The 14,438-nt window shown below is 39.9% G+C and overlaps 1 protein-coding gene across 3 annotated transcripts in view; it reads right to left on the bottom strand.

Annotated features, from left to right (window-relative positions):
* Nucleotides 1–6,005, bottom strand: part of DPYS (dihydropyrimidinase) — a 30,264-nt gene extending 24,259 nt beyond the window's left edge. The window contains exons 1-3 of one of the 3 annotated variants that reach the window (XM_009682322.2): nucleotides 5,947–6,005; nucleotides 5,569–5,856; nucleotides 1,476–1,634 (exon numbers count right to left, since the gene is read on the bottom strand). In XM_009682322.2, coding sequence (XP_009680617.1) covers nucleotides 1,476–1,634; nucleotides 5,569–5,838 — 429 coding nt within the window. In that variant the 5' untranslated portion in view covers nucleotides 5,839–5,856; nucleotides 5,947–6,005. Of the gene's footprint in view, nucleotides 1–1,475; nucleotides 1,635–5,568; nucleotides 5,918–5,946 lie in introns of those variants that run through there. The other 2 variants (XM_009682324.2, XM_009682323.2) reach the window with 2 other exon arrangements.
* Nucleotides 6,006–14,438: the final 8,433 nt, after the last annotated feature.

The raw sequence follows: 14,438 nt of genomic DNA, 5'->3' as shown, positions 1-14,438 counted from the left end.
GGCCTGTCCAAAAGAAAGGAAGATGCAGATTTTAGCCCAAAGGTTTTTTTGTCTCCAAATCTTTTCTCAGTTTAAAATCCTCCTCAAATCCTCAATTTAAAATCCTCATATACATCAAATTTGTCCTGATGATCAAGTGGGCTTTCACTAGCTAGACTTAACATGAGAGAAGAGGAAGAGAAGAGAAGAAATAACCATGTATTGAATGGGAATTATCAAACACATAAATACCTGAACATAGGACCCTGCTCTGGAACAAATATGGAAGCAGAAAACTAACATATCTTTTTTTTTTTTTGTCTTCACTAACTTCCCTGACCATAGGAAGGCATTCTAAAGAATGTATATTTTTATTAGGAATTTAAATCCTGAGGAGATAATAGCAAATGAGAAGGGCATGAAATATTAAAGTGTCTTCAACTACTTTACCCAGGTTTTTATTGCTACAAAACATAGGAATTTTCTATTTCTTTCAGTCTTGGCCTTTAAAAACACAGTTAAATTCTAAATATTAAGCAGACCATTTTGATGATTTACACTTACCTAGTTTTATTGGAATTTTCAGTACAATTCTACTGTTCTCCACTGAGGGTATTTTTTCAAATGCCCATTCATCAGACTTTGCTGGAGAATTTATTTCACATCTTTGCTTTGAGCTATAAATTGGGGTCAGTCTATTAAGTGCGCAGTGCACAGAATATCAAAGATGGCATTTACAGGGTGAAGGCTTTGGTTTATATATTTCAAAGGCTAAAAACTGAAGAAAGCATTCATACTTCATATTTACAAATGGACTTTACTTAATATATTTATATACTGATGCAAATTCTCTTAGGATCCAAAGTGGTCCTTTAAAGCACAGGTCAGGTTCAGATAGATGCTAAGTACCCGAAAAGTTCATTTACTCAGTAGAGCTTTCAGGCAATCAGTAAACTTTCATACAACCAGGATGATTCTCCATACTTCAGTTCCAAAAAGATTTTCTAGGCAAGCTCCCATTCAAGAAATTGTTGGCTCCAATCCTGCTTTACTTTAAGGAGATATTACTGTAGTCAGGAATAAAACTATTCCTTTGGAAATACAGTTAAGTATCATATTTTTCTTTATACTCTTATTGAAAAAAAAAGACTGAGAATCAGTTGGATTATAGATTATAAAGCATTCAAGCAATACAGAGCACAATTTACACAAGCACCTCTTGCCCTCCTGGTCGCTGTGGCCTTGATCAGGAAGCACAGGCTGTTTTCTTCTCCCTGGCTATGACTCTAAATTTGTGCAATATCGTCCAGTAACGTCTGCAGACTTTTTTTTCTCAAATGTACGTTTAGAAGGGCATGAACAATTTCAAATGTAATTGCACGCATGAAAATATACTAGGTATAACACTTCCAGCAAGCTGTATTTTCCACATGAGGAAAAATTCAAGGCAGGTGCCATATGGACTTATGGGGTCGATAATCAGCTATTGTATCTACCTTGTTGCTCCACCATGTAACTGCCACGTGCAGTGCATAATCACAGCAGACTTTAGGGTCTGCCCAACTCTTCCAGGTATCAAAAGCTTCAATAAGAGAGCAGCCTTTCTGAGGAACAGCAAAGTCGATGATCATAGTTGTGCCTCCTGCTATAGCAGCCTGAAAGCAAGCAAGTTATATTTCAGCAGATCAGTGAGAAAAATAATGCATAGTTTCTCCCACCCTCTCCAATCCCCTATGCTGCCATTAATCCTAATACACTGAAAGGTCAGAAGCCACTGAAAAGTTTCCTTAAGTGAAGCCTGAACTTGCAAAATGATTGTGGAAATTTATTTGGGTACCTTTGAGAAGGACGTTAACATCCAACAACACAAGCAGGTACTCAGGAGGATCATGGGGAAATTCTCAGACTGAACACATGCAAAACCTTATTGAAGATTTGGAGAGGAGTCTGCAGCATTCACGTATCAGTGAGTTTCCTTAAGCAAGTGGGATGACAGAGAAAGAAAAGCACCAGAAGCCCATACTCAAATTGAGAAACGCTCTCTCAGTGCTGGAAGAAAGTGTTTAGCTGGAAACACAATCCTGTGTATTAAGGGACTGATACACAATACCTTTGAAAAATCCAGCGTGAAAATCCTCAAATTCTTGTCTAAAAGCAAAAGAATTTTAAGTATTTTAAAAGTATTTTTGTCCCTGCTGAGAATCGTTTAGTACAACCTCCTCAATATCCTCCATGCACAGGAGGTTTCCAAAAAGGATATTACATCCTCCATGTAAGTGTCTGCAAATAAATAGTTTAACAGAAAATCTCATATACGTTATGACGATTAAAAATTGCTTTTTAGCCAAAAACTTTCCCTCTCCTTTATGGACAATCGACTACTTTTTTTGCTTCAAAAAATCTTCAGTGGTCACTGTCAGATCCAGTCCAGATCCTGACTGATCCGGCTGATCCCGTACAGCAATTCCTTTGCTGTAGTTGCTCCAGTCTTCTGCGTTAGCCATAGAAATGCTCAGACTCAATTACTCTGAAGAAGTATCCCTTTGCTTAACAGCTACAACCAATTCAGATCAAAATATATGCAGTTCAAATTCATGCTACATTACTCTTCCAATGTATAGATCAATTAGTTTCTTCCTTTTTTCTCTAGAAGATGCTTGCATAAGCATCTGCCCTCTTTAGAGCACACAGATCTTTCTTTATAAAGTTCTAGTATTTTTTTCAATTAAAAAAATTTTTAGCCTGTCACCATGCAGGGGACAGGTTTGTAAGTAATAGCTTGTTTGGTTTTGTACATTTTAAATAACTGTCTTCAGTTAGCAATCAGGAGCAGAATAGCAAATATACTGACATAGGAATGAATAATCACTTGCAAAAAAGCAGAAGTTTGGAGAGTGACATAAACATGTTTGAATCTGAATGAATTTGAATGAATTCAACAAAAAATTGTTTCTAGGAAAGATGTTCAAACTGTCAACATTTTTTCAACAAAACAGCCTGACTTCTTATTTGTAAAATAGGATCTAAAATTAAAGAATATTTGCAAACATGAAGAAAAAAAAGTGCCATGGGCCCTACACTTTCACTAAAAGTCTCTTTTTTTCTCCTTAACATTTGTAAATAGAGGTGCTCTATGCCTTTATTTATTCAACTGGACAGAAACATCTTAGCTAATTATTGTAGCATATTTTGCAATTAGTTGGTGCACAACTTTGGCTCTCTGATCCTCTTACTAAAATATTTGTTAGATGATGACCTTGTGTAAATAGCTCTGAACACTTTCCGGACTTTGACCTAGGTCAAGAAGATCCACAATCCAGCTTTTAGACATCTGTTCACTAGACTGGATTGAGAACCTTCTTTTAGGCATCTAAGTGAAATCCTGCTTTGTGCATGCAGTCTAGATTTTGCACTTGCCCTGTCCAGTGCCTCCAAAGAGTGATTCAAAAAACCGGCATGCTACCTTAAAGTACCATCTTTTTTCGGAAGTTATATATCTCATCTAATTTAGGATTTCACAATGTAGGCAACAACATCTGCATTAGTTTGCAGCTTTGGTTCTCGTAAAGTCAGTGAAGGCACTTTAAGAATGAGACCAGCAGGCATCTTAAGAGAAAGCTGTAGTCTTTGCTGTTTCTTTTACATATTTTCTTCTGTCAATCAAGATCATATTTATTTCATTTACGTTGTGATCTCAAATTTCTGAATATATTGCTGATAAAAGAAGTAAAAAATTGTTGTAGAAAATGAAAAAACTTTTACATCTATGTACTGTAAATCATATAAACATAAGTATTCAAGAAAACTAATGCATTTCATTCAATGAGGCCATATATTTTGTGCTGTCTGTATACAAGCAGAACAGACAGCGTGGACTTGATTTTCTTTCTATCCGTTTATCATAGAAAGCAGTTTGGAGACCAGAAGTTGCTTGTGGAAGCCATTTTGGTAACTAAAATTTTTCTGAAAAATATTGCTTGTCTACAGATAGTGAAAAAGACAGCTGTGAGGCTCATATAATAGTAGATCCAGTGCTATTTACTCTATCATTTCTACCATATAGCTGTGGAAGAGACCAAGTTCAGGGAAAAAAATACTGTGATCAAATTTAAAATCCTTTCCCAGCTATCATTTCTGAACATGGAAATTCAATATTGTAGTCTTCCTTTTATATTTTATCTTATGTCTGACTTAGACATCGTATGTTTGACGTAGCAGCCATTTTGTTGCGGTAGAAAAGATCTGCTGTGATGGACAAAATAATTTTTTGTCAAAGTTCGGCAGAATATTTACAGTTTATTTTAATGAGTGTAAATAACTTTATTGCTCACTGAGAAGAAAAATTCTAGTATTTAAGACTATGCAGCATAAAATATTTCCATACCTTATAGCATTGGCAGAAAATCTATCATGAGTTGGAGTAAATATTGTTATTGAAAGAAACATGCCTGTAATTTAAGGATAACATACAACTCATTTGTAGCTCTCCCTACAATAGCCATGACATGATGAGACAAGCAGGACATGAAATTTCCAGGTAGAGTAGGGTCAGTCTAAGCAGGACTACAAACTCAAAAGGGTCTTAATTGTTGTGTGGTTACTGCATCATGCCATCTGTTAAAACGAATTGAATTTAGCTTCTTATTTCAATTATTTTACAGAGGCAAATTCATATTTAGCATATCAGAAGAGAGTAATGAAATCAGTTCCCTAGAAGGGATGCACTATTGCTTTCTCCTTTTCGGCAAACTGCAGTTCTGCCATGAAAGGGGCAGGAGACAACAGACAGGGTCCCTGAGGATGTTGGCTAACACGCAGCCCTATTCACTGGGCAAAGCCATGGAGATGGCTGTGGGCAAAGGATTTCAGCCTCCAAAGCAAGGCATTGAAAAGGTCGCTTACAAATTTCAGGGAGCTTTGCACGAGCATCTTCACTGCAGGAAGAGGAATGCATTGCTAATACTAGCAATTGATACACTGTTAATGCAGTTGATGTAATGAGATCAACTAAAAAGCTGGAAAAAAAAAAGAAAAACAGACACTAAGTGCAAAACTGAGAGAAATTAGATTCTTTTAGAAAGTATATTTGAACCGAACTTTTACTGAGAGTGACAGTAAGGGCAAAAAAGAATGACAGAAGAAAAACCCCTATAGCCCCCATGCTAGCAGAAGAGAAAGATCAGATGGTAACAAAGGTGCTTGCAATGCACTGCGGAGAGTTAAAATGTTGCTTTAGTTAACCTTTGCTCTGAGAAGCGTGGAGCTGGTTGCTGGTAGGCATGTCAGCTGCACTGGGCGTTATGACAACCGTGGGAAGCGGCTGTGCTTGACACCTGCCACCCTTACCCAGCAAAGTCTGTGCAGGAGCCTAAATAACTTGCTGATTGAAGGTGGATCGCAGAGGATGCAAACTGCTTATTATAGTGGCCCAGCAAAGGGATGGTAACTCAGTAAAGTCGATTTTCTGTGCTTCATTCATATTCTTTTCTCTCTTTTAGAAGAAACATTAAATCATCAGTGGGGATATCTCTTTCCGGATGCACACACAGACTCGCGTATGCACGCCCACATAGGTGCAGGTACACCTACCTTTGTTCCTGTGTAGAAGTCATCTTTTGACCTGCTGCCCATGAAAGGGAACTGCATGTGCGTATGCGTGTCGATGCCCCCGGGGATTACCAGCTTGTTGGTTGCATCCAGCACGAGGACCCCGGTGGGTGGCTCAGGGTGGAGGTTGGGTCCCACTCGCCGCACCACTCCATCTTCCACGTACACGTCAGCCACCAGAGAGTAGTCGTCGTTCACAACTTTGCCCCCCTTGATTAAAAGCCTCTGCTGTGCCAGGGTTTGGGGTGGCATGGGCTCTTCTTCAGGTACCTACGAGGTCACCACAAGGCCTGAGCTCAGGGAGCTGCCCTTCCCCACTGGTGTGTCGCTGCCCACCCTTCTCCCGGAGCGCTAGCTTACCTGCAAATGGCCTCAAACCCCCACCACACACTGGTATTTATATAGCTCTCAGAGGACTCGCCTCTGCTACCCCCGCAGCTCCACCTACTGCCCCCAGTTGAACACCAACACCGGCCATGCAGCGAGCCCAAGTACGTGCCCCCAGGCTGCTTGCAGAAAGCGAGCTTCTTGCCACTTCTCCTGTGATTTTATTTAGCGAGATCATGCAGGACCAGACTTTCATGAGAATTTGGCTGTGTTTCAGCTGGACACGGAGGCCGAGTGGGCCCTCGAGGCTCTGCAGTGCTGCCATTTCCAACCGGGTTTTTGAAATGCTGTTTTGAAAATCCAGCTGTGCAGGGATGTGCTATACCCAAAGGGGACCTAAGCATTTCTGCAGGGGTGGTGGCAAGCCCACAGGACCTGTCTGCAGGCAGGGGGGCACCATGGGGCAGCGGCAGCCCAAGCTCCACTCCCACCTTAGCATCCCCTTTGGCTCAAACAATTGAGACTGGAGAAGGGCTGGCCACTCCATGACCCCTTCCCTTGGGACCCATGCACAGCTCCCCCTCAAAATTTCCCCAGTTGCTTGGAGAAAGACAACCCTCTGCTTTGTTCGAAGGCAGGAGGCCCCTCGTGGGGAGGCTGCCGAGCCGCCCTCCTCACCTTGACTATGGATGGTTCAGGCGAAGGCTGCTTTTCCACCACAGGAGGCTTTTCAGCAGGAGCACGGCCTCCATCAGACCACACGAAAATCATCTTGCGGTACGTGGTGCTCTGCTCCATGGTGCCTGCTTCGCCTGAGGCGCCCGCTCTCCCCGAAGGCTCGTGCTGCTGTGGCAGGAGTGCTCGTGCTCGTGCTGCTGTGGCACCTCCGCTGCCTCAGAAGGGGCCATTGTGCCCACACAGACCCAGCTCCTGCCCACGCCCACCCACAGCAGCCACCTGCCCACGGCGGTGGCCACCCACCTGCCAGGCCTGCCCTCCTGCCAAGGTGCCCCCAAGCCCACACAAACGGCCACACTCCTCTCCTCTGGCCAGAGATGGCTCCCGTCTGGCCAGACTGCGGACGTGTTCGGTCACTGCTCTCCCCCCAGCCCCAGAAGGGCTCTTCGCCTGAGGCTCAGAAATGGCTAAGCTGGCCGTAAGTGAAATAGGAAAAGGAAAAGGATGGCTTTCATGGAAAGGACTTTCATAACCCCTGCTGAAAAAGTAAACTCATACCTTGCAGAAGTTAGATCAGGAAAAAAGATGAGGAGAAGTGAAATTAAGATGACTAGAAAATGATCTAAAACCTTGGAAACAAAAAAACAAAAAACAAAAAAAAAGAGGAAAGAACAGCCAGGGGGTTATTATAAACATAGCTGCTTGAGCAGGGGGGTTGGACTAGATGATCTCCAGAGGCCGCTTCTAACCTCAACCATTCTGTGATTCTGCGATAAGGGCTGTTACAATCTTAACATGTTACAATCTCCCTAGCTCGTATACAATTAAATGTCAAGGAAATTAGTTCAAACATAAACTGTAATTAGGAAATAAAGATTTTTATAAACTTAACAAGACACTTTAAATGTACTCTTTATTTCTGATTTCCGAGGAAAAAGTCTGATTCATTCGGAGTGCTGTTAAAACTTATATCCCAATCCTTTCAAACAGTTGCTTCCCATTCTAAAATTGCACATGTATCATGTTTATAAATATAAGCTGAATTGTCACATGTTGCAAAGAATAGCAGTATAACATAACTGGAACTATACTCTGGGATACAGGATCCAAGACAAGCAATTAAATACTGATAGATTCTGTATTTTTAAGTAAACATCTACTTCAGAGCTAAATACTGACCTAATTAGCATATAAAGTATTCTAATTTTACATACGCATAGGTACAGAAAACATCTGTATAGATGGTATATATGTATGATGTTACTTTTTTTTTAACTAAGCATGTTTATTTTAATTTTTTAGCATAGATTATTAAACTACTACCATTTCCATGGATTTCATCTCTGTAGTGCCCTGGTACTACAGTTTCCCATGAAACTGTCCTTCTTTCAGCAAGCTATGGCTATCTTCATGCAGTATGCCCTTTTCGCATCTGTTAACCTTCTCTACCCTTCATTTTCAGCTTGGATCTGTGCTTCTGAATGCTTCTGGGTACAAAAGGAAAGGACTAATCCCTGGGGGAGTTTCCCCTTAGAAAAGCTAGGAGCTCATTTGCAGTATGGCCCACTTTGCACTGTCCTTGAATGCCTGTGCTATGAACTTTTCTGCTTCTTTCCTTCAGCAACACTGGCTTTTCTTAATTGGCAATGACACTGCTCGAGTCTGTCCCTGAAACTGTTGAGTCCTTCATTTTCATCCCCTTGACCTCTTCCAGTTCAGCGATGATGGTGTGAAGAGGAAAAACTTTATCTCTGAAGGCTACGAGAGCGTGCACAGATGTGCTACCGAAAAGACACTTCTACAAAAGACACTAGATGTAATATGCTGAAAAACACTCATTTTCTCAGAGTTCCACTTTCCTTCTTTCTGCCTGAATGGGTAGGAGAGCAGCACCAGAAGTTTGCCTTTGTATCTTTTGGTTCCAAAAAGTCTCTTCTTGTGCCTCTCCTTTGGGCTTTGGGACAGAGACCCACCTGGCTTCATGTTACCACACGGCAACAGAAAAAGGTTGAAACTCATTTGGAAAAGCAGGGCAGAGAAGGAGAATAACTGAAAGCGAAATGCCACAGGGCCCAAGGGGCCGCCTGCGCTGTGCTGAATGGGCAGGCAGGAAAGAGTAACCCGTATCTACCATGCCATCCGCATGTAAGTCTGGCAAAAAGATAGTGTCAGGGAGCTGTGATGAGAATTCGGACAGGACCTCTGTCCAAATAATTATGATGATATCGATGAGCCAGGAACATTTGAGTGTCTGCAGTTTCAGATGAAAAGCAGCAGAAAAAGAAAGCTAGAAGTGACGTCAAAATATGCTCCTCTAAGACGGGAGCTGTGAACATATGAGAGTGAGGCAGAAAAAAAGTCCTGAGATGGGGTAACGATGGGGTACGCTTCAAATCCCTACTGCCACTGAAACAGTGAACTCCCTTCTCCCACCATGCTGATAGGTGCTTGAATAGCTAGGCTGTAGGTGATCAAGGTTCATGTGCCTCAGATAGAAAAGTTTCACTTTGCATAACTGCAGCAATATTTGTCAAGTGAGAAGGGATGGCAAAGAAGTAGAGATTGATTCCGTTGCCTGCTCATCAGGACAGTCATGTGGGATGCAACAGTCAAGTTCACATACCTGCCCCAATGCGTATTTATTGACTTACAAAGTGCAACACCATCAATAAATTATTAAATATTCATTGGCATAAGGACTTACACCTGAATCTCCCAACTTGGCGCCCAAACTTCCAACCAATGGTCACTTTTTCACTATTTCATCCTATGGACAAATGAACATTGAGCTATTTTTACTATGTGAGTCTGTGTGACAGAACTAGGCAATCACATCCAAACCTGCTCGTGAGCTAGCGGTAGAGTGCTAAAGGCTTTTTTCTTCCCCAAGTCCATCAGTTTCTACTCAAATCTTTCTCCCAAATTGGGCAGAAAGAAATATGAAGCCAGGCCCATATATCACAGCAGACTGTGTTAAACATGAGGGTATTCAGTTCCACTTTTTATGTGTTGCACAAGATAGGGCTGACACGATTTAGACATTTAAATACATGAAGAGTAACATGGCTCAAAATCCTAATAATCTCTGTTTCTATAAGACACAGGGCTTGAGATTCACTTCCGCTCCTGAGATTTCCTTATGGCTAATTTAGGCATTGCAGATCCTGCTCTCAAGTATCTAAGTCCTCCTACTTGTAACTTCATGGCCAACTCAAAAGCTGCATATCCCACAAACTGGCAAGCTAATTGAGAGTCAGGCCCTATAATGTTGTGCATAAGAAACCTGCGTCTATCCCACGGGTGTTTTTGAAAACATTAAATAGATTATTGGTAGTAGTCTAAGTAGTCCTTTTATTTTATCCATTTGGACAAAAAAAAAATCACAGCAGCTGTATTTACATAAATTTGGTAAATATTTGATATTTCAAAGTGCAGCTGTCCTTAGACAGAATGGCCTGGATTATCACCTGTGGGATATAATTCTCAGTACTCTGTGAGAAGACAACTAACTCTGATATTCTTAGTTATCACTGAGCCCTGCAACAAGGGCTTCAGCTCTTAATTGGCTTTGCAACCCTTCCTCAACTCACAAAACATTTTACTCTTTCTATCCTTCTCTTTGCACAATTTAAAACGAGTCTTAGCTGTATAATGCAGTTGCTGATTCTACACTGTGCAGAGGAGTTTCCTGGAATGTAACTCATTTTAAAATATTACATTGTAGTTCAATAATTTGAGATACATTTGCAAACTTGAACTTGCATCTTATGCTAATATTTCTGTGATGTGCAGCAAAGGAAATCTAAACGTTGGAATGACTCATTTATTGTTGCAGCTATTGTAGAACTCTTAACAAAGAGATTTCTAAGTGATCTAACGGTTAACTTAAACAATTTAAAGAAGCCTGATAAAGAACCCTGACGAAAACCCAATCCACATCTACTACCTACCAAAAAGAAGTAATTCAGCAAACTAAGGAATTTGTAAGAAATGGACAACTGAAGTTTGGAACACGCAGAACACCTTGCGAATATCTTCTAAAAGTCACTATAATGACAATGCCAGCAGTTTAAAGGTTGACACAGACATTTTTTCTTTTATTAATGGAGCTTTTAACTGATTCATCACAGCATAAAATTCTACTTTATTTTTGTCTTACTTCTATTGTAATTATCCTATCTTATACTCCCTTTGCCTCCATTTTCACATCCTTCTATCATATCCTATTTCTGGAAAGCCCTCGTACTATCACTCAGTCTTCAGCTTTTCCTTAATGCAAAGTTTCTTACTGAAATTAAATTTCAAATGAAAGTTGGTGAAGCAGACACAGAGATGTATCTCAGCATACAGAAGATGCAGGCAAATAGTTGCTTACACCAGCAGTGCAGACGTTTTGTGAAGAAAACAAAAAAGATCGCAGCTGAGCAGTAGGGCTGAAGAGAAGAAGAGCTAATGAAGATGTATTATGAATCCTATTTTCCATTTCAACAACTTTCCTCTATGAAAGAAAGAATGGATTGTGAACCCAATTTTCAATACAAGAAAATTAACAGAAAGGATACCACTGACTTTCAGTAATGCTGGATAAAGCATATTATTTTGGAGGATCAGTGTAGACATCTGTCAGTTTGACATGATTTGTGGAAGGGAATGAATAGTTATCTTTTCTCATATATAAAAAGTCAGCAAGGCTTTGTATACTCCATATGCATTTCTCTGCAATTCTGTAAAAGAACCCATAATACTTGTCCCCCCACGGATTTCCTTTCCCACTCCAACTTTGTTATGGGAGCTAAATATTCATTCAATGAAATCAGATGCTCTTGCATGCAATTGCACCTAGAAAGTTTTCATAACTGGTGAAAACAGTCAATTGACTGTTTTTGTTAGAAGTTACTTCATCTTACTAAGGAATAGTTAAGAGATAATAAAATAGTTGAAGAAATTTCAATGTTTGTCTTATCCAGACTGAACTGAGAACAAAAGGTTTCCAACATAGTCTCCCTTTGCCTTCTTGATACCCCTGAGCATTTCAGCATTTACTGTCCTTCACTTTTGAACTTCTGCATTTTAATAACAGAAATATGTTGGAAACTAAAGCACTACAATATCCTAAGTGTTCCTGATTTGACCCATGAAGATACTTGTTTCTTAGTTTATATTCATATAAAAAAACCATTTTCACACAAAGCTCTTGAAATGTATTATTACATCATATTTTTGAGTTTAAAAAGTCCAAGATATAATGGCTTAAATACTTAGGTGGACTCATTATTCATGGAACTAATATAAATGGTAACTAGGTGCCCTTCGTGAAATCTTCACAACTACTTTCCTGAACAATCTATTGCTGACTACTTTTATGAGATGGCTTTTCAGGCACAATATAGAGATGATCAAGGTTTAAAATCTAATCTCCAAAGATGACTTCAATAGTAAATGCTTTCCCAAACTAGCAAATACACCCTATTGGTTTCCTTTAATAAAGTAAGATAATAAAAAAAAAGATAATGAAAGCAGTTGAATCCTGTATCTCTAGATGTGCAGAGTTCCGCATCTCCTATACAACTATAAATATGCTCTCCTTAGTATAAGTACTGGGCCATATTCAAGCTCCCAGGACCACTCTTTCCCCAAACATATTGGAACTGATACTGTAACACACCGACACCCAGCCTCAGACACATCTCAGAGAAAGGCAGCCAAAGCGGCTGTATGCGCTGAACACCATCCTACTTTTTTTAGAGGAACAACAGGCATTGATAGTCCTCTCTCCTTTACTTGAAAGTGCTTCTTGAACTTCCTCAAGACAAATGATGCACCACAAATGGCAAAACAAGAAAGAGAGACAGATCAGGAACCTGGCAGCAAAGTGCCTGAGGAACCCTAACACTGTGCCCTTTCCACCATTCACTTCCTTTATTGGCTTATTAAGTGGCTTATACAGCAGACCCATTCTAAAAATCTGAGATGAAGACGACAGTATAACTCAAAAATTGAAGTTCTAGATCTCAGGATGTTCTGGGGAAAAAAAAAGATACGCTCATCAGAGCTGCCAGTTGCTTTCTGGTGGATAATCTCAGTTAAAGAAAGCCATTTCTTTCAAGGCTATGATTTTTTCCAAGCTTAAAGAAACATAACCACAAAAGCAGAGATTAGCCTCATTTGAAAATTGTTAATTTTACCAACACATTATCTAGAAAAATACCATAAAAACATTATTCAGGATAATCAAGGAAAAGAAAAAAAATCAAAGTCAACCTATCTTCTAAAGGAGCATGCACTCAGAATTATAATTTCTGCCCAATGAACCAGGCAGTGGAAAGCAAAACTGAACACCTCTATTCCTTTCCATACTACTGCATAAATTGGAGGAAAGAAGATATTTACTTAGGATCTTCCTCACTATCCTTACATTGTTCCTGCATTTGTCTCATCTGTAGCCTGTATTACAGTGTATTACAAACCTGGGCCAAGAGATTCACAAAGACTTGTAACTTAGCATGATTAATTTTCCCCTAATTCCCTTCCCAAGGTGTGATTCAGTCACTAACCTAAATGGTTTACAGAGCTTCCTCTCTCTCATGTCTTCCATTAGCTAAGGAGAAAGTCTTGTATATTTGATTTGTTATATTCCAGTTGTCCACTAGGGAATACTAACTCCTCTTGCTCAAGTCACTGTTTACCAGATAGATCACAGTGTGGTATTGGATGTGAATGGAAACCTAAACTGGGTAAACATATTGACATGAAAGGAATGTTGTTATAAAACTTCTTTGTACCAAGTCCAAGCGCAGACAAGTCTTCTATTTAACCTGCAGAATTTATTTAATCTACTTTGGTAAGGGAAAGGAGTTAACAGTAGTCAAACAAATCCCAAAACGGAACTGAGGAAAAAGTTTCAGCCCTTGATCCGATTACTTCTTCACACTTTCAGTGACCTGACAAAGGCATATACTTCTCTCTCATCCTTTCAGGACATACATAATTACGGACAACTAAATCGCAGATGACATGCTGGAGGACTTTGGTTACCAGCTGCAGATTTTCAGAAAGGAAGCAGAGGAAGAAGAGAGGCACAGCCAACCCCCCTCCCCCAAAACAACCAAAAGCCCCCCAAGTCTTCCCTCCCCCCAACCCCGAGACACACACAAACAACCACACCCTCTCACAGCACTCACCACAAGTACAGGAAGATTAAAGCTATTGACTTCAAAGATTTGCAGATGTGCAGCACTAAACAGCAGCAGAAGAATGGAACTGGACAGAAAACACTCACTTTTCACAAAGAAAGCAAAAACTGGTCTGAACAGAAAAACTTGTCATGTTTATCTGCAGTGAGAATTTAAAGATTCACTGGAAAAGTATGTATCTCAAATTTGAACTGTGATTTACTAGACTGAACCCAAACTCTGCCAGGAGTTTTTGCTTCGGCATTGGGATAGTAAGAACACCACAATGATAATATAACCAATTTCAGTGTTCTCTCCTGGATTCTATTTCGAAATAGGAGTATATTAGAAATCCTTGTTGAACTTGTACTGCAGAAGGACTCTTCTTTGGAAACAAAACAACGTCTTGTAGCATCAGAACCTCAACCAGCCTCCTTAATATTTCAGTGCAAACTGAATGGCTAAACAAACTCCTTCCATGCTTAGAAACCTTTATATGAAGAGAAAAATCACCTACATTCTTCGAAGCTTTCAGATGAAAGTGGTTTATTACAGAAAATAAGTTAGTCCACAGCAAATCATTCAGACTTTCTTTAAAATTCCCTAGCATTGTAGCAATGCTAAATCAGGAATCATTTCAATAAAATACTGTTTCAACCAGCCTCAGAATAAAAA

This window comes from Struthio camelus, chromosome 2 (assembly GCF_040807025.1).
Source record: "Struthio camelus isolate bStrCam1 chromosome 2, bStrCam1.hap1, whole genome shotgun sequence".
In the NCBI taxonomy this organism is placed as follows: domain Eukaryota; kingdom Metazoa; phylum Chordata; class Aves; order Struthioniformes; family Struthionidae; genus Struthio; species Struthio camelus.
The sequence above is the reverse complement of the archived record's forward strand: the minus strand, read 5'-3'. Positions and strand labels throughout refer to the sequence as shown.